We start from the raw sequence: 26,879 nt of genomic DNA on the forward strand, positions 1-26,879 counted from the left end.
AGATATGTAGCACAAGCATATATTACTGTTGATTAATATTAAATGAAATCCTTCACAGAATATCGGTAAACCCGTGTAAAATAATTAATTTACAATGCAATAATGTATTCTATATGCTTTTATGTTATGTATATTAATCCCGCTCTCAATGTTATCCTTCAACTTACAAATTATAATTTAATTTAATATCTTATTTAGGATGTTACATTGGTTAAATACATTGTTTTTTTTATATAAAGACAAACATAAAGATAAAAATTCATAAACTTTTTTTTCGATAGCATGATCAGTCAATAAAGATTATTCTAATTTATACTAAAAGTTTTTATTGTAATAGTACTTTTTACGAAATATTTTATTATATTATTTTTGTAGGAATTAACTTGATCATGAAACAGTAAACTTCGTCGTTAGTTCCTATAATATGTCTTAGATGGCGTTGTTAACATAATTTTGGTTCGCCGCTTCAAATATGTGCCTGATGATGATCAAGATGGAAATCTCGGTGATTTTAATGCTTGAATATTTTAGAGAGATTTTAATATCAGAAAGTTCAATGCTGAATATGAGATGATGACAGACATTACATTCATTGATATTTCGAAGCATCAACCGATTGAACGATAGAAAATAATTATAAAGAATAAATCGTTAATTGAAAGTGAGTAAGTATTAACTGAAAATTATATATCTTTTAATTTTTCAATAATGTGTAACAATGTATACATTCCGAAATAGAATCCGAATATAGAATCTTAAAAAAATCTAAGTAATGTTAAGCAAAATATATATATATAACAACAAGTTGAATGCTGTTACTAATATAATAATAAATATCTTTTTTATATTAGAAGCAAAAAACCTCCTTCAAAATTGACGTATTTAATTTCAAGATAACTATAATTATAACTTCCATTTCTTACGTAATTCATTGATACTTTTTTTTTTTATACGTTGTCTCAATCATGTATACGTCAAATTTGATCGCACATTATACACTTACATTATACGCTTTCTTCTAATTCCTACATACAATTTTATAAGTATAGGAATTTTCTTATGAGTTCATGGTAATGTTTATTAAAATAGCTATCAACAGGTATTGTTGCCTAATAAACACCAGCAAATATCTACATTACAGTGTCCCTCGCGCTATACCGTTACGATCCACAACGGCGCGTTGCACTTCCTGCTATCGCGGTAAGAATATAAATTGGTAAACTAAACCGGTAAAGTCCTACGTAGCGTTACGTCACTAGGAACTCGCGCACCAAACAATTGAGAGCAGAGTCTCACTTTGGGATTCTCACGGAATCCTTACGAAATTTTAACATCCAGCCTACGTGCTCAGCAAAGATACAGCAGCACTCGTGGGAAGCAAATCTTTTACACATAAAATATTCAGAATATCGCGAGAGGAAAGAGTTTTTGAACATAATTGTTTCTTTTATTTTTAGGAAATGCTCGTTTTTATTGTGCATTTGTGTAAGCACCGTAGATATTTGTCGAGCGTTAGCGTCTGAAATCTTTTTTCAATTTTTTTACTAAAAAAGAAATATTTTCATTATTTTTCAATATTTATGAGGGTATATAATTCTCACTGAATCACGATTAGAAGCGAATCTCATGGCTTGATAACATAATTAGGGGATTAAGGGAATTATATAATATAATATAATTGGGGGAATTATATAAGAGAAAGTTCCTAATTATAATCAGGAAAACAAAAATCTTGCGCAAATGATCTTCCACAACAACAGTGGAAACTAAATTTCAGATTTAATCACATCGAGCGTACACTCATCATCGGGAAAATACCGGAGCGATCATCATCGATCGAATTACATCACGCGATGCCACCGACTTTCTCCCGATTCTCCCGACCTTGCTGTGCTTTTTTGCTTTCCTGTCTGTCCGGATGTGAATCAATCTATGCGTTCGAAGTTCCAGGCGGACCCGGTAAAGGTCAGGCGCGACCGGTGAGGGTTAACGAACGGATGGGGTAACAGGATGGACTTGAGAAAGTAGATTTTTGCAAAGGCCTCCTGCTCGGAGGTCGAGGAAGTGCCGTGGGAGACCCTGAAATCCGATTCTCCGACTTGGTCGAGTCGTATTTCTCATCGTTCGAGTAACGCGATCAATTAGATAGCTTATTACAGCAGCGTTTTCTATTATTAGTACGATCGAGACTTGTGGAGTGCGATCTGCGTTATACAGTCTGTTTTTATAGATCTTTATAGCTTCTTTTGCACATTGGAATATTTTTCTCTTTAAAAATATCTTTGTTACAGGAACGAAATTTCGAGTAAAAACGACCTGTCACGAAAAAAATTATGTGATATATATAACATTTACAGAACTGATAACTTGCAAGAAAGCATGAATTCTCTTCGCTATAGAATTTGAGAATTCGCTCAGCTGTTCGTTCAACTAAGAAAATAACGATCTCTCAGCGGGTCTGCCTTTGTGGCGATCATGAGGACCATTTGGGAGACTTGCTTCTACAATTGAAAAATCAAGGTGAACGGTTGGTGCTAACAAGATGATCTTATTCATACCACTTGGCAATATCTGTATGTACGAGCGTGCACTGTGGTAATTAAGTGCCGACTCACATTTTTAAGAGATTTAAAGAGTCGAAAATATAGATAGCAAAATTTACCTCTGTATAAAGCGAACATTAAATTATTGATTATAAAATTGATTTGTGAAATAGAAAATTTATTTAAGAATTAATTTTGAAATGGCTAAATTAATTATTCTATGTTTTTGTACTTTCTTTCTTCTGAACATGAAAATCTTGCAATTATAAAATAATGAAACATCTGTTTGTGGTATTCTTAAGATGTTTCATGAATCATTATTGTGAAAAATGGTGCTTACCATCTAGTCGACTTCTCACATCTACTTTCCATTTAATTTATATTATCATTATGACAATTTAATTGTGTTTCAGTGAATTGACAAGTAGAGAGATGAGAAAAGTAAACACGAAAAAATAAAAAGTTTCTTTATATGTACCAAGATAAAAAATCTTTGTATATGTGGCAGAACAAAAAAATAACTTACAAGTGATCCATATAATTAGATCACGCAATAAAATTAAAATTAGAAATCGATTTAAATATATATTTATGACTCCAAATAATTTATATTTAGATATACAGAACAATATTTTGACAATTACAGCTTTACATATTTTTCAATTCTTCTGTGTTTTCCATTTTATTATATTGCAGTTGTCGACTCGAGTTAATTCTAGCCTCGGCACGTAGCATCGCTAAAAGTCATGCAAATGGAAAGGCGATTCGATACAGAATAATAATAACAGAACTCGCATTTTCTTGTGCAATTCCCGCGAGGCGCTAAACTTGCGTCATCAGCAGGTGAACCGCAGTCATTATCATCGAGGAATAGTCATCCCCCTTTGCTTATCGATTGTGTGTAGATTCTATCTCCGATTATTTTCACGAGCGCCAAAATACACCAGCAGGCAAGATCCGTCGATTTTGCCGAAGAGGTAACGACGGAGGCGGAGGAGGGATCTATAGCCGTTGGAACTGTTGGAAGGGACGGTGGATCCTGGCGGCCTCGACGTGCCAGCTCCGCCTCGAGCTCGCTCGCGCCTCGACTAAGTGAAAGTCGGATTTTGCTTTCTACCCGCTCTACCCGCGTTCGCCTGGCCAGTGACAAGCGCGTCGTGCTCGCGTACGAACGTGCCATTCTTTGGCTTGACAGCGATGATCCTTTCCGCGTGCAGCTAACGGCACTGACAGTTCTCACGTCTGCTGGAGCGCGAATCCGTCGACGTGACACCCGCGTCGAATGGGGACCGGTCGGGTGGCCCTCGATTGCGCGATGAACTGCGAATGACCTGTTGGGCATCCGCAGTGTGCAAACACTCGTCGAGGACGGGGTCCACGAGCATCGCGAAGAGGCTGAGGGAGAGACATGCCGAGGTGTCGACGAGGAGCGGCCTCGCGTGGCCAGGTCCTCCTCCTGTGCCTGCTGCTGGTCTGCGCGCTCGTCGCCACCGGTCATCAAGAGGGTAAGTTCACGAGGGAGGGAACTTCTGGTTGCTTCTGGCAGTGTCAAGCACGACTTTAAAGCACCCGCGTTCGCTTCGCGTTCCGCTTGTCAGAGTGCGCTGTGGGATTACAACACGCAAACCTTTCATGGATATGCTTCTTGGTGAACGTGAAGGATATTTATCTGGGGAGGGCACGAGTGACGGGCACCAACGACGACGGGACCACGGAGACTGGCCGGCCACGGCGGTTTCGGAACTTTGCACGCAAGATCTGAATGTTCGCCACGGTTCCCCTCGCTGGAATATGATACTGCGCATTGATCAGTGGATTAGAGGAGTTTTACGTGATTCGGATAATCTGTAATTGTTGGGAAAGATTGACACGCACGAATTTTTCTTGCTACAATCGAGATTAATTGAGTACCAAGGCGTGTGCCAAACATTAATATATTTTTCAATCTCTATTTTACGATTTTCATGGCTCCTCGAATTCTTTTGTTCGTTATTCATAGAAATTTTGCTGAAATATGTAAAAATTTAACTATATATGAAAATAATTTTGTTTATCATCACAATTACGAAAGACACACTTAAATTGGTCGCTAGCTCGTTTTTGCTCATTACCATTAACATCGTCATTATCATTTAAGCATCGTAGAAAGCTATATAATTATTCAATAAAATTATTTTCAGATTTGTATTTAGCTAAATTTTTAGATATTTCAGCGAAACCTTTTTTTTCTGTATACAGTTACGAATAAATGCGTAAGCTTATATTTCAGCCGCGAATCTGCGAATTCGTTAATGCGATGAATCTCCAAAGTTCGCGCAAACGTGTATTTTTTATGCGTTAACATAAAACTTAGAATGTTTGAAGATTTGTAAATTCGTATGTTGATTCAAACCGAAAAAACTTATATCAGGTTTAAAGAACCGATATCTCAAAATCCGCTGATGCTACGTATTGTTCATACTTATGCGGCATGTCCTACTTTTACTTCATTATACTTGAATGACAGATGGTTTAACGCCGATCCTTCTTCGGCGTGGATATATCGAGGAAAGTTATTGTCCACTGCAAATTTTCCTATATAAAAATTCTATCAAAGTCCACTCTTTCAATCGATCTAAATTAGACTATACTATCGTTATCTAATATAACTTTCGGAAAGAATCCTAAAATTTAGGATCTTCTCATCTCCAATGACTAATTATCTGAAAATCATTAAATCATTACAATTGAAAAAAAATGGATTCTACGTTAATCGAAGAAATTATCATCAGGAAATGACGCGATAGAATCTATCTAGCCACCCCCGCATCTCTTACGAAATACACGATGCCAGGAGTCTTAAAGATCTAACTCGATCACTTACGGCGTTATACTAGATTAGTGTATACTAAAAGCTACCATATATAAAATTAGCAAAGCATATAAAAGCATAATGAATATTTTAAACGAATTAAATGTTCAAAAATGACGATCATTGTCACATTATTTAATAGAGTATACATGTATCACTTCGTTGTCAAAGTTGATTATATAAATAATATTATGCCATTGCATTTAGATGCTTTTGTATGTGTACCGATTCAATGTTCCTTCGATCTACGATAGTCTCAGCGACTGTAACCATTCGATATTCGAAAATATCCCTTTTCCACAACCGCAAAACGTAACGTCGTTCGCGCGCGGATAATGGTCGGCGGTCACGAGCCGACCGCGATGTTTGCCCGCGCTACGTAATTCCGAGGTAGTGGTAGCGCGATTCACGACACAATAGAATTGCGATACGGTTGCGAAGTGGCGATAGCGGGTCTCCTCGGACTCAGGGCCTTATTGTCGGGTCTAATGGACGACGGATTATTGCGCTCCGCCCTTGTCGAACAGATTCCCTCCTCGCGATTTGTAATACCAACCGGGCGCAGCCATTCTTCGCAACCTTGTCTTTGTTCGCCATTGTTACGCTTATCGTTGGACGCACGCGAACACGACGGATTGGCAAATGATTGTCGAACAATCGCGCCGTGTTACGCACGGACGTGCGAGAAACGCGCGTCATTACTCGCATTCTGAGGCGAATGTGAATGTTACGCTGTTAGACGCTATTATAGACATTAAGGTCTTGTAAATTTGCACAATTTGCAGATTTCCGCAGTTATGCGGATTGTCTCAGAGCATTGCATTGTCTCTCGGCAATTGGCTGAATCTGAAATTGATTATTATTTCGCAGAAGCTATTTGCCGTTAGATATGTCGTAATTTCTCATCTTTCAATTTTGGACGTCTGCAGATTAGTTTTGAAATTTAGCGAAGAAAAAAATATTTTATCAAGAAGCATTATCGAGACGTACACAATTCATTGACAATCTTGCTCGAAACATGAATAACTAAGCAGTAAAAATTGTTGATATAATTTAATACAACACTAAAAAGACAACGAAGATGCATCTTCTTAATCTATCCGATCGAACGTTGATAATAATGTCTGATATATTTTTTATATTAAAAAGAGCAGAAAAAAATCGTATTATTAAAATTAAATAATTGCCTCAAAGTGAAGAATCGCTACTTTTTGATTTTTGTAGAACCAGCGGCAATCGGTAACTATAACGAGGCATTAATCCGTGAAAGTTCTTCGCACGTGATTTCAATGAAATTTCGTGCGGCGTGCGAAGACTTCTTCGGAAAGGTTGAAGAAACTTTTGCCCACTCGAAAATTTCGATGCAGTAGAAAGTGAAACGACCGATGGGCCCTCCTAATCTGTTATTCGAATTCGCGATCCTAAAATAGTCCCTGCGTCACTCGTCGAGCGAAGTCTTCCTTTTCACTCTCCTTGCATTCCTTCTTGCCCCTCCCGTTCTCCTTTTCCTTCATCTTTATTCATCTCAAGGACGTTTCGAGTATCGCCAAAGGTCGTAGGAATTTCGATGGTATTAAAGGCTAATGATGCTAATGAACGACCTTTCACATTTAGAATCCTAATGGACCCGTGATATGGCAGGCAGATACGCAATTGGACACGATGAGAAGAAAATTCGAGCTGGATGAAATCATGATATAAGAATACAATGTTTCATTGTGCATAATGGCGGTCGAATATAATTTTGGGGCAAATTTTTTATTGGTGCACTGAAAAAAAAAATACTAAATTTTAATAAATATCTATTTAAATAGTTCTAAATAAATATTTACTAAATATAAATATATATTTATTTGATACAAAAGCCATTAATTTAACTACAATTTTTTTTATTGAGTTAAACTTTTTTTCGGCTCTATATTGGTTTATAATACATTTGGGACTTATTTTCTGATTGGTCATCGATTGCGCATCTCGGAGCGAAACACCTTGTGTTCTTACATCATGGATGGAATATACTGCATAAAAATACTAAATACGACTGAGAGATTTTCTACCGTCTCTTCGCTTCGCGAAGAGCAATGTCGATAGCGGTGATATTTTGTACCACAATCGCAACGCTGCCTTGTCACGGTTGCAGCACGAAGGAGTAGTCCTCACACACCTTGAAATGCCAAATACGTACGTAGATCTGGAATATAAATTGCGGGAATTGTACATTGTAAGGGAGGAACGTGACAAAAATCTTGTTTGCACGTAAAACGACGATAAATAAAAATAGCTTTTCATAAATAAAGTAGGCTTGACTGAATAGCGATAAGATAAAATAAAACGATATCTAATACATAGCGTTAAAAGAAAAATTTTTGAGGATAAACATTATGTCTAAAAATATTACTATATTTTTAATTTATGTAAATTAAAATATACATATTTAAATCTTTTGAAAGAATATTATTAAATAAAAAGAAAAGAACGAATATTAATTAAATTCGTAAAGTGCGTACGAGATGCATTCACGAAAAATTCAACAGATGAGCTATTAATCCGTATCGCACGTTGATTAATATTGGCCCACTTCGAAGGAGATATTAGATACCTCCGTGCTTTTCGTTTTCATGCCTCGTCGTAATGCGCACCGGCGCGCCTTCTTTTTCTCATTTTCACCATTCCTCGTGTATACGACACGGAACGGTAATCAAGGAATTCAGAGCGCCACGTCGATGTCGATGTGAGAAATATCTACAGGCGCACGGAGCTCGCTCATACGATCTTCCCCCGCGCGTCTCATTTTCTGACATGACGTCCGTATGACGGCCTTTTCTCAATCGGATCTGATTCATGACGCCCATCCGATGATCCTTCACGGACGGTAGTCATCGGAGATGCCTCGTAACATCACGAGCGAGAAATCGCGAGATTGGGAAAGTCTGACACATATATCGTTCGGAGGCTAAGAATGTAGGTATTAACTTGTTCCTCGAAGGAAACACCGATTGCCCAACAAAAATTCACGTTACAAAGCCTTTATATTCGCAACAAGGTGCGAATTGCTCATCTCTTCGATATAAGAATCCATGATAGTGCATCGTCTATGGAAATTAAAAAAAATTAATATACCTAAATATTTCTCCTTATCTGCAGATGTCTGGATATTTTTAATTGTAGAAATAAACCGAGGCGTGGTTTATAAAACTTATTTTACTACAATTATAATCAATCGATTCATTTCTTTAACTTTGATGATATCTATTATAACTTGATTAAACTCGATGATAGGAATTTACCTCCTTATAAATTTGCCTCCGGCTATTTCGGTCACACCTTAGAAGCGACTGAAATTGCTGACCTTTTAAATATTTCCATGATTAAACTTATAATGTAAAGAAATTTAGATAATGGCTGCTTAAAATCACGTGATCATGGAAACGTAGATCTTCTTACAGGTAAAAAGCAATGATTTTAGATTACGTAAGATTGTTTCCTTATTTAATCGCTATATACGGTTGCCTCTAATAATAAGATAAATATTTATCACATTAAAATTGTGCGTTGGGATATAATTTAGAAAATTCTTTTTGCGGAAAGAAAACTTGCAAACTTGAGAAAGTGTAATAGCATGCGTAGCGAATTTCTCTACGTAATAGCAATAACGCGATCTGTCTTGGAGAGTAGCTATCGAGGAGATTTTAGAGAAAGTTTATAAAATCATACAACTAAGCAAATCATATATAAAATAAAATATAACTAAGCAAATCATTTATTTAAAAAAAAAACATATGTTATATTTACTTGTCTATCGCTGTCTCTTTCTTTTTCTTTTTTGCAGCTATGTTAGCTATGTCTTTATCACCTGTTTACTCGTCACACTCTATTTCACCTCACGTTCTCTCACTACCGCTTCTCTTTCATTTAGGAAGTTTCCAAATCGCATTAATTCAACAAGCGGCTAAATATATAACACACTTTTCACACACTTATAACACACTTTGTACAGATAAATGCTATTTTTTTTAATGCTACGCTGCTGATTTGTACAGCAATTACAGCGCCAACTTTCGCAATTTTCATTTAGTACTGACTTATATTTAACATGAAATTAATATTAATTTGTGATAAACAAACGATATATTTATTTATCGCGCAATTTTCATCGCAAATTTTTTGTGTTCTCTTCATATTAATTCTCCTATATATATATATATATATATATATATTACACATAGAAAAATATCCACAAGTAAAAATAAAAGCATAAAAATATTCTCGAAAGAGACTAGATATTTTTCGTTCATTATTTTTAGAAAGCATTTTAATTTAAAAATTATCTGACACCCTGATATTTTTCAATGATATTTAATCACATATGATATACCAACTGTATAATACCGTCAGCTGTGATATCGTCAACGAAATCAGCCGTTGGAAAAGATAACTTTCATTCAAACCTATCAACAACATTCAAACGAGCCTCGTCAGCGGAGTTAGAAAGTACCCCCTTTGTGCGTGCAGGCACGTTTCGTATCGACACACTGTGTGTACCGTATTTGGGTCTCGTTTTCGCTATCATGAAACAGATGGCAAAACCATGTATGGTGGTCATGCATACATAAAACGTCTCCTTTTTCCCGCAATTCCGCGCAATTCCTCGCGTGAGTTAGATAACAAGTTTCACGGTACAATAAACGCAAGAATCGGGGCTCTCGACCACTACACGTGCTCGTCCAATGTTTTCACGCGTACGACGTGAAATGGAGTGAGTTCTCTCCTTTGATTTCGATAAGTTCGCACGCAAAGTGCGCGATCTCGCCCAAATGTCAGTGGCAAAATTTTAACTGATAAAGGTTGTTTTAATATCAGCGCCAGACTGTTTGATGATATCATAACCATGCAATGCATGATTTACTCGTTTTCCTTTCATGTAAGAGCAAGTTTTGTGTTTCGTCTATTATTAACGAAAGCATTGAATGGATAAGAATCATCGAGCGTTCGACAAACGTGGATACGTGAGACGTGCGAAACCTTTGAATATGCTATTCGCGACGTCAGATGATTCCTCGATTTCACAAGGACGTGTTTGATGCTTTAATGAATGGAAACTTTCATTGGCAGAAATCGACAGTTTAGATATTAAATCGCAATAAATTTACTTTATTACTAGTAATGTTATATGAAGACTATCAAACGCGATAAAACTTATGGTTACTTGCAAATGGATAAAAGAAAAGTAAAATATATGAAATCCTATGTGAGAATAATATAAATAACCAGCGTAATCTATTTATGATAAAATTCAAGATAAATTTATAGAAAGTGATTTTTATCACTTTACTTTTCATATCGCAGATAATTAGAAGCGTTGACACTAAAAGAACACGTGAGAAATGAAAGAGAAATTATAGATTTGAAAAGACATCATATATTTCTCATTATTAACAACATGAAATTTTTTCTGGAGAAGAGTTGATTTATTTTCCAAGTACAACTATTAAAATATCAAAGATATATATATATATATAAATTGATTCTTTGATATTTTATATATATATATATATAAAATCTGTGATCCAAATCAAATAAAAATCTATTACATAAGATGTATTTATGTTTTATCGCCAAAACATAGTAACGCTTTCTCCACAGAATGCGTAAATATATTCTAGTTCAGTAATGACGCAATTGTACAATAATAAATTAAAATACAAACAATCGCTCAATAATATGCACGATTACGAGCTAAGAATTCATGCAGGCATATCCGTTGGCAGGCGCTCGAATTGAACGAAGGACGATCGAAAGGAGAGCGACACTTCATTGCCTAAGCCTTCGTTACACTCCAATCGAACGGGCACTTCCTCGCCGTGTCCCGGTCGTGAAAGTATACCTCTCGCACAGGGAAATGCACGCCAAATTGACCATGTAAGAGTTTTTGAATTACGCCAACCGGTGATCGGACCGATATCGATATATATTTGATATTTCACATCGGGTGAGAAACGCTTGTCGAATCGGCTTCAAAAAGGGGAAGGATTCGCTTGAATGATCGCGAAACACGTTCTCCTCGAAATATTTTCCTGTGCGATTATTAGAGTTGTCACAAATATCTTAAAATTTCATAACTTTTCCCTGATTTACAGGCAAAATTTTATTATTTTCTCTGATGCTTACAATAATATTTTGAAATTTTTTGATATTTTCGTCCTGATTTGGAAATCATCAAATATTTTGTTGAGACAGCAATTTAACATAATAATATAAATCACTATTAATGTTGCTAACACTATTTGCATTTAATTGTTAATATTTAATTGTTGATATAATTCCAAAACTGCGTGGGTGTACGCATATTTAAACTTCTTTAAAGTCAAGAATTTTAATTTTTCAGACAATTTTGCAAAATTCCCTAATTTTTGCCTGATCGTTCTCCTGACATTTTCCTGATTTCCAATTTCGTGGCAACCCTGTAGAATTCATCATGGGCTTCGTAAACGGACGCGAAAAATCAGACCCCGTGTCTTCACGGTATGCTTACGACGCGTGGAATTACGCGAGACATTTTGAGAAGCTACCGAGTTACATAAGTTACGCATAACGATTTCGTAATGCTCTCACAGCATTGTCTTCTCTATTCATTATCTCATCAGTGCAGAAAATTAAACTCATTTCAAAATGTCTTATTCTCGCGTTCACGTCGTGAAATAATAATACTCTCAGTGCTTCTTGATCTTTCATTCAAATTTTAAGAACTTCTTTCAGATCAGTTATTTTTCAGAAAAATAATACGTATGTACAAAAATGCCAATAGACGGAATATTATAATAATTAAGAAAATAATGCAGATGTAAAATAACACAACATTTAAATCCACTACTCCTTCGCTTATAAATACGCAAAAGTCATAAAAAAATCTTGCAAAATCTTATTTATAGAGGGAAATCCTTCGAGTGGATTATAAGAATTTTATGAAGAATTCAAGAGTCAGTCAAGTAGAAACGTAACAAAGCCTATTGCGCGAACAAATTCGCGGTCGCGCTCCGTTTGTCTGTTGAAAGTAAGTTGAACAAGGATCTTTGCTCTCGCGGGTCATTAATCCCATTACGGAGTAATGCGAACTGATTATCTATTACCGCGATTTCATTATTCGCACGTACATATATATCGCTGTCTGTGGCAGCGATAACGTCTGGCGTTAAGCATAAAATATAGCCTACTTCGAGTCTCTTCGGTGTTCCGATGGAATCTCTCCCACATAAGGTACGAGTTGATATCCCCGTGATCGATGTCGTAAAAATGCGTAAGCAACCCCTTCGCACAATATTTTGCGGAAAAAAGAAAAGAAAACGACCCTTTTTCGCGACACGCTCGGTAATTAAAGCACGATCGAATCAGCGATGAATTCTCGCGTGGATAGCTGATTAAAAAGGAACAACGCGAGGGCTCGGTTTAATCTGCTCGCTTGTTACTCCTGCGCGTTGCTCTTATTTTATATTTACGCGCGAATTTCGCGGCCGTCCGTCGTCCGGCTCGATAGCGATCGTCGATGCGCGTCGCCGATTAATCGCAAGGTAGCAATCATCGTGCGGCACAGTTGCAATTAGCATTTTACGGAGGTGGATTTTTCTTTGACTGCGGCAGTCTCGCGTCGCAACCTTAAAAGCCCACGTTAAAATAACGTGGTACTAAAGGACAGTAATTCATTGCGCATCTTTGGCACGGACAATAGGAGAAGATTATGATTTTTAACGCAAGGCGGAGAATACTCATACTCCTTACTTATTTTTATCACAGAGATTATCTCAGCCAACTATTTCATTCACGTTCGTGGAACTACTAGTCTATTGTAATATAAAAGATACTTGGAGAAAAAGTGTCGTGCTAATCATTTTTATAGTAATTCCAGCGACATTTCTCATTAGCACTAGCAGAGATCTCTGTACTCTACAATTATTTTTAAACAGAGGTCTGGCTGCAATTTTTTAAATTTTGGTTTTTATAGTATAAATTGTATGAAACATGTGGACTCTTTTTTATTTTTATAAAGAACTGTAGAACTATGAAAAATGCTGTCATTATTCCTTTCATATTAATAGAATATTGGATATCCAAAAGTGAGATCTGCAAAGTTAGTACGATATTCTATTAATAAAAAAAATAAAGACCATTCTAGTAGCACTTCCATAGTTTTATAGTTCCTTATAAAAATAAAAGAGAATTCCACATTTTTTATATTAAAAAATCAAAATTGAAAATATGGTGTAATATGCTTTGCGAATCTGTCACGATACTTTCTCATCAGATAAAGAGAAATATTTAAGCAACAATTATCAATTTTAATACACTTTAACTATGCACATATGCTTTTCTAATCAGTTCCATCTCATCATTTATTAACATTGTATTTTATTCCTTGTTCATTTCGATGCACCGGCCAATCTGCGATAGACACAGAATTACTGTTCCAATTTATCCTTTAATCAGATTTGCCTCTCGATGGGAGCCACATCTCACAATCATCACTTTACTGCGCGTCGTTGCGTTTTCTTCTTTACGCCTCTTCTTACATTTCGCCCTAAGCGATGCCTTGGGGTCGTGCGCGATCGATTCGTGGCGATGCATCAACCGAGCAGAGGAGAGAGAAAGAGAAAGAGAAAGAGAAAGAGAGAGAGAGAGAGAGAGAGAGAGAGAGAGAGAGAGAGAGAGAGAAAGATGAATGCTTAAACACCTTGTAAGAGCAATCCGCACGGCCATGGTAGCGCCGGGGAATCCCACCTTAATTTATACTCGCCCCATGCACCGATCTATTAATCCCGGACCGATTGTGAAGCGTGGTGAATGCGATCGGCCGGCTGGCCGTAATTATAATTATCCCGACTATTTGCAGCAGCATAACTCACGACGACGGCGCGGTAAAAACGGCAACGTGCGATCGTTCCACGGTCGGGAGACGATCATAGATCATTTCGGCGGTCGTTACGGGGGACGCGCGGTCGTCGTGATTAATGCGTGCACGCGCGCGATAACACGCGACGTGAATTTGTAACCTGTTTTTCAATTTTATTGAAGATTACACGGTGGCTGAGAAAGAAAGAAAAGAGAGAGAAAGAGAGAGAGAGAGAGAGAGGAGAAAGCCGTGAACGAGTAGTGGAGAAATCACACATAATTCTTCACGAGTCTTGTAAAATTAGGGAAAACAGACATTTCTGCTTGAGACGTGAGATTCCGAGTCTTTGTTGTGCGAGAAAACGCAATTAGCATAAAGAAAATTGATCCTGTTCTCCAACTTTTGCTCTGCAAACCGTCCCACTTGAGAGATCGACGTTCGACATTATTGAGCTGCTTGTCGAATGATTGGTGATTTCAACAACTGTTCAATGAACGCTCTATAATGCGCACGAGTTTCTGGAGCACGAATATAATCGCGTGCGTGATTAATCATCCTAAAATCGCGCGGCAACAATTGCGACCGAGCGAGAAATGCCCAGCGGGATTAAACACGCGCGCAAATACGAGTCGCGAGCGCCTTGTGACCCCGACTTAATTTATATTCGCCCTCGGATTTTTTTTCTCAAGGCCTCCTCGTCGATCCGATCGCGCCGTTTACACCTACGGAACTATTCTAGTTACGACACACTGAAACGCAATACTAGTATACCACTCGTGGACAACAAAGGGACTTTGAGATTGAATTGCGTACCCGGAGGCTACTCATATTATTTCAGTGCCGAGCATCAGATAATATATAAGATAGAAAGAGGCAGAAAGAGAGAAAGGGAATAGGGGGAGTACTTTGTCTCAATTACCGAAGTCCATAACCGATTAGAAATTATGTAATGATTATGAAAAATATATAATTATAGCACGGAGAATAATTTAACGAATCTTTGCGCCAAAAATGAATTTTCTTGGATTTTTAAGAAAGGAAGGATAATCAAACGTATTTATATACGAAAAGAATATAATTGTAATATTTGTAAAGTGTAATTTCGATTTGCTTTCTTAACAATATGTAATTGTCATTTATTTACTATGAAAAATATTAATAAAATAAAATATTAATAAAAATCAGCTATGTGTATAGCAGAAGATTTGTTTGTTAAGATCTAATCAAATAAGGTATCGTTACTCTTATTTTAAATTATTTTTGTTAAATATATTACGTGATTTATTTTCTTTTCTTCCTTTCTCTTCCTCTCTTTCTATCTCACTCGACATATTGATGTGTATCTCGTGCCTTTATTATAGCGCGCGACGTAATATCGCGCTTGTTACGTTACTCCTCGTTGCTCTCTATCTTCCATTTAAGCGTATCCACAAGTTGCCTCCTTCGATATATGCACCGAAGTAATATCCATCCCGAAGATTTTTATCTGCTAATATATTGCGCAAACCGCTAATAAATTATGCCCGCGCAAGTCGTTTAAATGCACGGTGCCGCAGCGAAATGCACGATACTTCGCCTTTCACCTTGCTACGATAATGCATTCTGTCGTGCATTGTGGTTCGGTTAGGATAACCGCTATCGTATTATCGTATGCTGTATTTCGAGCAACAATTACATGGAAACGATTGTCAAAAATCAACCACCAGCGGTGGTTAAGAACCGTCGCGGTTTTTCGTGATTAATAAGGAATAAATAAAAGTCGTGACGCTATGTCGCCTTTTTATGTCGCTATGAAAGCGCTCTCAATATTTGCAAATTACAAAAATGTATCAGCAAAGAATAAGATCTCTCTTTCACAAGCTTTTGTCGCAGACGTATAAGCAGCATTGTCTAAAAACTCGTTCTTAAAAAAAATATGTATATATACATAATAAACTTTAGACAGAATGCGTTGTTTGTGCATCTGCGACAATAGTTTATGGAAGAGAAATCTTCTTTGCTGATTTATACTTATATTCTTGTGAGACAATGCGAACTCTCTATCTTATATTATATATATATATAACGTTGTAAAATCCGAGAGAGAGAGAGAGAGAGAGAGAGAGAGAGAGAGAGAGAAAGAAATCAAGGTAAAGAAATTAAGGTCCTTTCTTTCCGTAAATCAGATGTTTTCATGAAAATAGGTATTAGAAAGTGTCTTCGCTTTTTTCAAGATTTTCAGCAACATAACTCGACTTTATAAGATAAATCCTGCACAGATAGATCGTCGTTAAAAGCATGCATGCTCGATTTCGACCAAATTGTGTAAAAAACATTTTCTTGCGATAAAAAAATTGTAGAAATAAAAAACGCCTCGAAAATTATAATATTTCTTGATCACAATGTTTGCCTAAGTCTTGTCTATCGTTGATTTGCAGAAACAGTTCGGTCCTGGGACAAACTCTCGCAGTTGATACCAACGAATTCGGTGTACGAGAAACAAGATCGAAATGCATCACCGTCCAGCAACGATGCATCGCTGGCGCATTTGCCGGGGGAAAACAATGTGATGGACACATCGAAATCAAAAGAGGGAGGCGATCATAAGGGAGAGGAGGAAGAAGAGGAGAAAGAACCTAAGCTGATGTATGACGCCGAGGAATACGAAGATGAAGATAAGCACGAAGAGGAAGAGCTCGAGGAGGAGGAGGTTGAACAAGTGGAGGTGGAAAAGAAAGATCTTCCTGATAATGAGAATGGCGCAATGAAGAAAGAGAGATCTCCACCGGAAACCAGCAGCGTGTCGAATATTGAAGCGGGAGAAAAGGATGGGGATTATCTCGAAGATCTCCCGACGAATCAAGATGACAATACGTATTATTATTACGAAGAGTACGAAAATGGAAATCGTTCTCGATACGACGCTGCAGGTGAGATTCGGCCGTTCCTAGTCACATCGAACTGTAATTGTTTATTTCTCTTCTCGTGGATGCACGATTAATAATCATGAAAATAATCCTCGTATCTCAATTTTCATATATCATTAATTTGATATTTTATAAAAAAGATCTTCTTCGATATATACTTACTAGCATAAAACAAATATATTCTACAATTACATTTCAATTTGTTGTTCTTAAAAATTCATAAGTTTCCGTTCCGTCCAATTCAAATATACTTAACTAAAAAGTTTGATTCTTTTTAAACCTTTTAAACTCTAAAAACAGTTTTTTCCCATTGTACTTTATAAGAAGAATTAACACCTTTTAATTTCTTCGAATATAATCTAAATATATATATATATTAAGTGTTGGAATTAATTCGTAGCGTTTTACAAGTGATGGGAAGTACTTTCATTAATGTATTTTTTAATGCTCATGTGAAATAAATAACATTCTTTCATTAAAAAACGCTACGAATTAATTCCAACACCTAATATATATATATAAAATCTGTTTCCATTCGTTTTAGAAGGTGAAAATCTCGATTACTTAGACACGGAATCTGAAGAGGAGGATGTCACGCCGGCGAATTCGTCAGAATTGGAACACGGCGCTTTAGAAAAGAGAGAAGAAGACGTCTCGCACGAGTCGACTTCTAATTCGTCACGAATTGTCGAAGAAGAAGTCAACGATCCAATATCGTCGACCGAGTTGGAGGAAGGATCGTCCATGGAGGGTAGCGATAAAACGTTCACTACACTCGGCACATTCGGGAAGGAGGATCTCAAGAACGTCTCCGACGAGGTCAGTTCTATTTTGATAGGCGGTGCCGTGGTCTCCGTGGTGACTACGAAGAGCGTGGTGAACGGTACAATATCAGTACCGACGACGGCCTCACCGGTTACCACAGAGCAAGTTCCGTCGCCGCCATCGTCGTCGTTGTTACCCGAGATAACCGAGGAACACCCAGAAGTAACCACGGAAGACTCCGCGAGAATCCTGGCTTCTGTGCAAACCAGCCGCAGCGTATCGGGCGCGCGCTTTCTGCCGTTTCCAGTAATAGATCACGTAGAGCAGGTGGAAGCGCATAGTGGATCGCTTGAGAGCAAGAAGACGTCGCAACCCCCGTCCACAGAGAGCATTATTGATAAACTCGACTGGGCGCAGTCTAAGCTATCTAGCGATCTTCTGCCAGCGGCCATCCTCGGTACCGGTGGCTTCCGAAACAATGGTAATACGTTGCAACTGGACGTGTTAGCCGAGCGAGATCGCACGACGACGACGACTACTCGCAGGAGTTTCACGACCACGGCCAAGATACCGGTCATCGGGAAGTTTATACCACGACGTTACAACGACAGAAAATTGAATTATACCAGCACTAACACAGCAAAGCCGCGATTTGAAACTACGGTCGACACTCTGGAAGGTTTGCTGCCTCGAAATTATGTGTCGAGAGGAACTACTCCGAATGCAGTTTCCAAGACAAATTTCAGGTTGGATATATCACATAAATTTTTGGAAGATTTTATAAAATTTATATTTACGAGTATTATGTATATCACAATTTCACTTGGGAACAATAGGTAACGTGAAAATATATTTTGATGAATGAATTTTTTAATTATCACACAGCAACATGAACAACAAATATGCTTATTGTCATAATTACGTAATTATATCGATGAATCAAGATTTGAGTTAAAAGTGATAGTTATTATCATTTTTCTTTCAGGTGGCCTTCTTCGAAACCGACATCCACGGAAGCAACAGAGACAAAAACCACATCGACGATACCACGAGCGAAACCTAAAGCCGACGTTATCGTCCAAGATATTAGTGCATTCCTGCCTACAGGATACAAATTAAAGAAAGAAGATGCAGTTGTCACGGAGAGTTCCCTCCTCAGCGAAATCCTTGCCAAATCCAAGGTCGATATTTCGTCTCTCTTACCACCTGGCTATGACAAAAAGAAAGAGGAAGAATCCAAGTCAAAAGATACTAAAACGATAACGTCGACAGCAAAAACGACGACAGCGAAAAGTACAGGCAACTCTCCGGAAAAGATCGCCCCGTCTATCCAAGATCTCTTCGCGTCTTCTAAAGTCGATATTTCCGCTTTATTACCTAAAGATTACGAACAAAAAAAGAAAGACTCCGTTCCGAAAGCTACTGATGACGTGAACAGCGAGCAGAATACGACAGTCACAGAACGAATTGATTCCGAGTCGCCTACCACAAAGAAAGCTGGTGGTTTGAAGATCGTATTTCCCAGTAGACCAGGTGGTCGCAAACCGATCCAAAAAATAACTACTCCGCAGACACCGCGTGGAGATGGTCCAGGCACGGTAACGCCAAAAATACAAAAGGGATGGCCAACTCGGTAAGCTAGTCCTATAACGTTACACATTAATTATTATTAAAAGAATAGCTTCTTTTTTAACACTAGAAGTATCAATGTTTCTTAATCATTAAAAGGATCTAACGAATAAATTATTATAAAACAATTTCAGAGCTACTACAGAGTTCACTGGATGGCCAACTTCGTCCACCACGCCGATCTCCATCGAAAAGTTATTGGAAGCAGCACGCACAGCTACGGTAGCGTCGATAAACATGTCGTTTATTCCCAGTACGAACGAAATCTCGAGTACATCATCGTCGACGTCGACGACGACAACGACGCCAAGACCGACTACTCCTGGCATATGCGATGATGAGTGCGAAGTCGCCGGCACAATACGTATAATCGGAAACGCGACGTGGGTGCCAGAATTGTACGATCGAAATACTCACGAGTGGCAAGAACTTGCAAATCACGTGGAACGAGAGGTATATTCTTCGCTCAACTTGTCAATATCTTCATGAAACGCCAATTATGTTTAAATCATATATTTTTTCAGATGAACTTTATATTCTCGAAATCCAGCTTTTTAATGAATTGGTACAAAAACATAAGGATCGATTCTTTCAGGTAATTCAGACTTTGTATAATAATTTGAAGCGGTAATATCGAAATGAGCATGGAAGATCACAAGTATAATCATAGCATTATTTGCATTAAGTGAGATTCTTATTATATATTATATTTTCGTGAATTATAAATTGACGATTATAAAATGCTTTCCTTTAGGTTTCGTTCAATATTATCTGCATAATAATAAAATAATAATACCGCTACTAGATTGTAAACATTAATATTAATAATATAACACTACTAATTTGGTAATTCATCACTCCGTCATACTTTGAATTAGTCGATTTCATATTACTGACTCAATAAAGATATTAACATTTTCAGTCAAGGCAGCATCCTAGTAGATTATTTTGTCGAGCTAGCCAATTTACAACAGAAAGTGAACACGCAGGAATTAAAAGTGATTTTCCACGACTCGCTCAGGACATACAATGCCAATCAGTGGAATGAAACAAGCTTGAAAGGTCCACTAAGGATGGGAATGTTTACTATTGATCCTAAGTACACTGATTTCGTAGGTGTGTCATCTCAAAAGCTTGTTTTTTTTTATCAATATTCTGTTTACTTGTTCACTATACACATATCTTTTTTTAGTCATACCTAAAATAAATATGCCGCAGTATATCGAGAAGGATGATAGATTGATACCCCAGTGGGCAATTGCAGTGATAGTGATAGGTGTCGGAGGTTTGCTATTTATTATCGTGTTTGGTGTGTCTGTGGTAAGTCAAAACCATTCGAAGTTTTCGTATAGTTGTACAATTAGCAAAAATAAAAATAATGAATGAATTTATTTTCCAGCTCGTCAACAGGCAAAATGGATCGAAACTAAAACCGACCATGTCGACTATTTATGATGAAGAAGTGGTTAAGCACGCATCGAGTCACAGATCAAGTGACTATTCGAAGCCAGTAACCCACACAATATGGACCGATCCCGACGTCTCTTGGAATGATAAGTCTTTTGAATCAAATTCTAACAAGGTGAACAAGCGCGGAAAGCAATATCAAATCGATTGAATATTAGGCATGTATTTATTTTGGACTCGTTCTTTTTCAGATTTTGGTTGACAAGTCCTTCCAGGACAAGAAATACAATATGTACGACAGTTGGCGATCCGAGTGGAACGGTTATTATTACAATCCTTCGCATACGAGCAGCAAATATGGTTACGACAATACGAACTTGTCGAACCGTCACCATCCCGATTACGACACGAATTTCTAAACGGCAATAAACTGCAATTTCTTCTACCAATACCGAGATTTCACTTAATTTATTCGGCGTCTTAGGTAAGCAGCTACAAGAAACTCATCGGAATATTTACTCTATTTTTCAATAACGCGTGTTCATTTTCGATAAGAGATTATCAACATCTCTACGTAGAATATTTTAAATATAGGATTTGTTATCTTGTATTCTCTCTTGCATCTAGCAACTTGTGTTTATTATTTCGCGACATCAAATTCGTCATTTATTCTTTAACTGTTTGCCTTAATAAGGGATTTATTTATTCTAGTCAGAATAATAAGTAATTATATTGTAATCGGTCACTCTCCACCAAAACCGATACCATCACGCTAATGTTTGCCGCGATGTATTTGAAATTGCAGATGTGAAAAGTAGAATTAAGCGACAAAAATGGCAATTACACCGATAACGAAATACTTTCTCATTTATAAATGAAATGAAATACTGAGTAGAGATCAAATGATGTGTATCACAATCTTTTTTTATAATCACAGTCATTCGTACATTCACTTAGCATCACATAAAAATATATAAAATTGATATATATTATCTCTTGTATACAGACTTAAAATAACTTACTCAACAAAGACAGTAGATTCCTAATCGAGACACTTGTATCTTCCTGAGTGTTGACATGGCGTCTGAGCACACTCAAAAGTTTTTGGTATAAGAACGATTGCCTATTCAAAAAATATGAAATAGCATGAGCATTATTCAACATCTTACCTTCCATATTGTAATTACATAAGAGGACCATACTCAGATATACAGTTTTGAAACAACAGTTTTATTGGCAATCAGATAAAAAATGAATCTTTGTTGATGAAATGAAACTTAATATATCTTCCTTTTATCCAATGATGCTTTTAAATCGCACTACATTCTATCTATCTATATATATATTTACCTGCTAGCTGGTTTGCATATCGATAAATGATCCTGCGGAATCTCGAAGAATTCTCCCACGCCAGGATCTGGAAAGATGAGTCAGTATATTGTTTTATATGCATGTATGTTTTGTGTGCGGTGTGTGTGTTGATAAGAATCTAGATAAATTACATTGATCTACAAATACATACCAAGGTAAAATGTATAATCATGTGCAAACGAAATATCAACATTTACATCTAATCTGTCTTAAAGCATTACCTGCTGAATTGAGACTGACAAATTGAAAAGGAAACTTCAGCGCAGTTACAAGCGTAGGTTTGGCCTCGGCGAAACTCACAATTTCTATGCAATATTTATTTAACATTTCTAAAAACTCTTCATGCAATTTTAATAATTGTGGCGATTCTAAAACATTAGAACGATAAGTTACATTGCGCGTTAATTAGAACTAGAGATCAATAATTACCTTCGCGTAATTCTTGAACCTCAACCGTTGGCCATAACAGCATTTGCGTTGTTTGCTTCAGAGCCGCCACATGTGAACCTCGATGAGGAGTACCGTAAAATAGAATAGCTTTGGTATTCTTGCAGATACCATTCTTATCTCCAGTTTTCCACTCTACAAGCACAGTATAATATATAATGATTCTAATAATAGCAATAGTGATAATTTTGGTACATTTATCAAAATATAAAAATTAATGTAAATGTTCAGCTTATATATACCTTCTACAAGCATTTTTTTAATTAATAATCCACCCATTGAATGGGCGACCCATATAAGTGGCCGTTGGCCCACGTTCGCCATTGTCAATTTGGTAATGAATTCTTCGCTTCTCTCTTTAATAGTGCTCCTAACAAAAATAAATGTAATGCGTCAAACTATCGGAATATTTAATACCTAAATTTATTATGGGAAATTCAAACATTCTCGTAGAGTAATAAACGAAATATAATACTTACTTCATGCTTTCTATTGGACAGAAAGGAGTCCACATAGATAAACTCGTACCATAGTTAATACCTATGATTCGCAAGGATGGTATGTCTACAGGTAACCAGTCTTTAGGCCAACAAAGTGTTTTGGATGTAAAATCAAGATTCCTCATACAAGTGTCATCCCTAAAGATATCGCGTGTAAAAATTCACAAATTAACGATATTTATTTATAAGCAAGTATCAGTATAATATATTGAAGTTCATAAAAATTTACCCTCTGCAGAAATAAGGTCCGCACGCACAATCGTTTGTGTTTTGTGGACAATCATCCAGTATCACCTCAAAATCTTGACCTATCTTTCTCCATTCGCGCAAATGCAGATCGCGAGCCAAGTCTTTAAAAAATTCTTGAGGACGATCGTCATCAACCATAGCAGACAAGTAGTCTGTAGTGTTTTCGACCAATATATTATCATCTGCAATTAAACGCATAATGTGAAAAACTAAAGAGATAATCTCTATTATGAGAAATGTAGCTTTAAAAATTATATCAAAATATATTATAAACAATTATAAAGAAATAAAGTTGCATTGATAACTGAATGCTTTGCTATGAAAAAGTGTACTATATTGTAAAATTCAAAAGTTATCATGTTCTAAACTGTTAATCCGATATATGTATAATTATTGTTAAATCAAATCCATATGAAAGTCCATATGTTTGGAGATAAATTGTATTGATTAATACGTTTTATAATATAGCATTCGATTATTGTGCATACTTTATCTTTTTACTTTTTATTCTTATTCTTATATTGTCTTTAGGGTAGAAATAACGAAACAATAAAATTCGAAAAATTATATTATATTATAGTTGTACATAAATAATAACAAACCCACAACTCCAAGTGCAGAGGTATCAATGTCACGTTGTCTCCAAGTAACAAAAACTCCACCTAACAATCCATGCAGAAATATAACGTCCATTTTTATTGCTGCGTGAATTCTGTGTAGAGGATGGAGAAGGTAGACGTTCTGCGGATATTTCTCTTTCTCGTTTTCATTTGTATCTAGATTCACCAATGCACTGATCGCCTGTGCTGATAGACGAATGTCATCGCTGTGAGACCAATGTGACAATATGCCGATCCATCCTTTATCAAAATAGTTATATTATCAACAATGCAATAATATATTACAAAAAGATCAAGTCTATCTTACCGGACTCATAGATAGTTTCTAAATATTCGGAATGAAGAGATATATTGGATAATATTCTTGCGAGTAATATACATATTTCTATGTCGTCATTGCAAATTTTTTGTATCGCTGTCAATATTGGCAGAGCTCCAGCATTAATCAAATCTAAAATTCAAAAATTAAGCAAAAGATATAAAGAGTGTACATCAATCTATAGAATTACACAAAAACATTTTCATAACTTACGTTTGCTATATTGTTCCACAGAGGAATGATGACAGATTGCATGAATGCAACTTTTAAGTAATTCATCATCCCGAACTGTTGTCGTTTCCACAAAGAGACCCACACTTGTCAAATCATAGTCAAACCATTCTACAAGATACTATACATCAATTGAATAGATGATTAGATAGCATGGATGCTATTAAATTACAATTACAATATTGTAACATTAAAAAAAATTGAAATATCTATAAATTAAATTATTTCTAAAATTATCTGTTGCATGTCATTATATTGCAATATAATAAATTATTATAACAAATTATAATTTCAGAATAATAATTTAATAGATATTTAAATTTTGTTAACATCAAAGATAATAATTTAAATAATTATATGTTAACATACATTTTTCATTTTTTTTTTTCATATTTGAATATTTTTTTCATGCATATTCAAGTACTTACTCGATGTGAGTTTTTAAACATTTTACTAAGAAATTGTGTGAGGCAGAGATGTGTGTTGTCACATAAAGCATTCAAATTTAACAACAGTGAATGTATCTTTTCTAATACATCCTGTACAAAAATATTGGCAAATATTATGTATATATTTTATCCTTTTAGAAAGTTAAGCTTAAAATAATTGAAAGTTAAATTTAAAATAGAAACTACATACATCTAAATTGTACTGCACATGATAATACGGTGGTTGCAAAAAGAACAATGAGTTAACATTGGGCATTCTTGCGAGAGCTACTGCTGTTTTAGCATCCATCATCTGTGCCAAATGACGATACTGCCAATCTGAAAGATTTATAGAGAAACATTTTAAAGGCTGGACTCAAGACTATGCATTGAAAAATTGAAAGATTAAAATTTGATCAATCCAAACAATAGGAGCTAACATTTCTTTGTCCTTATTGGTTAAATTTCAATCTTCAATCTTCAATCACAATCTTCAACGTTTAGTCTGATTTTGGTCTTAGATGCATTTAGATTTCTATCCGAGGTATTATTTTATCTTTGTTTAACAACAAAGATAAAATAATATCTAGGTGACAGTCTGGTGAGAACATAAGCCTAGAGCTGTTACCTTTTAAGTGCGACAGAGAACCAAGTGTAGTCACAGCTTTATATCGTTCATTTTTGTTCCCATGTTGAGCCATATACAATAATTTATATGCAATCTTATGATTTTTCATATTCCACCATTTTGCCAGAGCATCACTGAGACTTGTTGGCTTCTCCGATGTAGGTCCATGTAGATCCTCATCCTTCCTAAACATAAAGATATCTGAAACCAGAGGATTGATCAATGTTTATACATAGAAACATATATATAGGTCATGTTCCAATATATAATACCAGTACTAAAAATATATAATACATGTAATGTAAACTATAGATTTCTAGTATTGACACTTTAGATCAGAATATGACAATTATATATTGTTGATAGTGGATGATTACCTTTAAATCGAGGATCATCAATGTAGATGTACTGTGCCCTGGTTTGCTCTAAATTTAGAACACTTGTGTTAACAGCTGACCGAATAATCTGCGATACCTGTCGCAGTTGATATAGGAACCAGCATCCTCTAAACAAGATACAATTCCAACGTAAATATATGACATTTGATGCAACCTTGATTTCGAGTGGCAAAAAGTCACCTTGGAATGACTCACCCGAGCACTACGACGCAAGTGCTACTAGTCTTCAGGTAGTACACGTAATTTCTCGTCACTCGTGCTCGCATCGCGTTCACAGGCTACGGTAAAGTTTCTCGATACGATCATCGACAAAACGGAATCAAATTCCGTCGCAACACAATGGACGTCACATTTCAAACAATTTCAAACTTTGAAAGACGTCATGTTGAACTATTCACACGCGCGAAAAACGCTTGAAACCGCTCAACAGCGTTCAGAAAATACACACCGTCAAGCCTTCGAGAAAACTGAAATGATTGGTCTGGAAATGTGTACCAATTACGCGATTGTCGTATTTTCCGAACGTGAATGACGTCTTTCGGTTCATGACATTTTCAATATTATTTTAAATAAGGAAGCGCATTTAGGGATCATTTATACTGGTAAATGCTCTCTAATTCGTTTCAATTGATATTTCGTCATGCAATTCTTTCCTCTCATGTAGAAAATGCGAGAAAGTATAATTACAAAAAATTTTTATTCTCAA

General features: G+C 36.3%; 2 protein-coding genes across 5 annotated transcripts; one reads left to right on the top strand and one right to left on the bottom strand.

Annotated features, from left to right (window-relative positions):
• Positions 1-134: 134 nt before the first annotated feature.
• Positions 135-21,431, top strand: LOC105153578 (uncharacterized). The gene is made up of 10 exons (XM_011068493.2): positions 135-4,048; positions 16,693-17,184; positions 17,726-18,692; positions 18,932-19,579; positions 19,710-20,028; positions 20,100-20,170; positions 20,498-20,691; positions 20,768-20,895; positions 20,975-21,157; positions 21,234-21,431. Exons 1-10 carry the CDS (start codon positions 3,952-3,954, stop codon positions 21,399-21,401), a joined length of 3,267 nt encoding a protein of 1,088 aa, XP_011066795.2. The 5' UTR covers positions 135-3,951; the 3' UTR covers positions 21,402-21,431.
• LOC105153579 (protein SERAC1) lies at positions 7,267-26,644 on the bottom strand. 4 transcript variants are annotated; one of them, XM_011068496.2, is made up of 16 exons: positions 26,354-26,643; positions 26,153-26,280; positions 25,776-25,976; positions 25,359-25,486; positions 25,148-25,258; positions 24,702-24,840; positions 24,477-24,620; positions 24,152-24,409; positions 23,530-23,731; positions 23,280-23,438; positions 23,043-23,170; positions 22,783-22,935; positions 22,575-22,721; positions 22,333-22,399; positions 22,005-22,105; positions 7,267-7,585 (listed from the first exon to the last, which is right to left on the bottom strand). In XM_011068496.2, the coding sequence occupies exons 3-16, from the start codon at positions 25,966-25,968 to the stop codon at positions 7,551-7,553; spliced, it is 1,965 nt and encodes a 654-aa protein (XP_011066798.2). In that variant the 5' UTR covers positions 25,969-25,976; positions 26,153-26,280; positions 26,354-26,643; the 3' UTR covers positions 7,267-7,550. The 4 variants fall into 4 exon arrangements, with proteins under 4 accessions (XP_011066798.2, XP_087262727.1, XP_087262728.1 ...); XM_087406601.1 differs by having other exon boundaries at positions 26,369-26,642; XM_087406602.1 differs by lacking the exon at positions 22,575-22,721 and having other exon boundaries at positions 26,369-26,644.
• Between the last annotated feature and the right edge of the window lie 235 nt (positions 26,645-26,879).

Source organism: Acromyrmex echinatior, chromosome 5 (genome assembly GCF_024713525.1).
Source record: "Acromyrmex echinatior isolate Ae372 chromosome 5, ASM2471352v2, whole genome shotgun sequence".
NCBI classification, from domain to species: domain Eukaryota; kingdom Metazoa; phylum Arthropoda; class Insecta; order Hymenoptera; family Formicidae; genus Acromyrmex; species Acromyrmex echinatior.

What these genes read in the sequence shown, in the direction of transcription:
- LOC105153578 (XM_011068493.2), top strand. Translation starts at nt 3,952, where the DNA reads ATGCCGAGGTGTCGACGAGGAGCGGCCTCGCGTGGCCAGGTCCTCCTC. An exon ending in CAAAAGGGATGGCCAACTCG is followed by an intron (nt 19,580 to 19,709) that starts GTAAGCTAGTCC and finishes AAACAATTTCAG; the next exon opens with AGCTACTACAGAGTTCACTG. An exon ending in CAAATCACGTGGAACGAGAG is followed by an intron (nt 20,029 to 20,099) that starts GTATATTCTTCG and finishes ATATTTTTTCAG; the next exon opens with ATGAACTTTATATTCTCGAA.
- LOC105153579 (XM_087406601.1), bottom strand. Translation starts at nt 26,439, where the DNA reads ATGCGAGCACGAGTGACGAGAAATTACGTGTACTACCTGAAGACTAGT. An exon ending in TTCTCTGTCGCACTTAAAAG is followed by an intron (nt 25,487 to 25,775) that starts GTAACAGCTCTA and finishes TAAATCTTTCAG; the next exon opens with ATTGGCAGTATCGTCATTTG. An exon ending in GGACCTTATTTCTGCAGAGG is followed by an intron (nt 23,439 to 23,529) that starts GTAAATTTTTAT and finishes CGATATCTTTAG; the next exon opens with GGATGACACTTGTATGAGGA.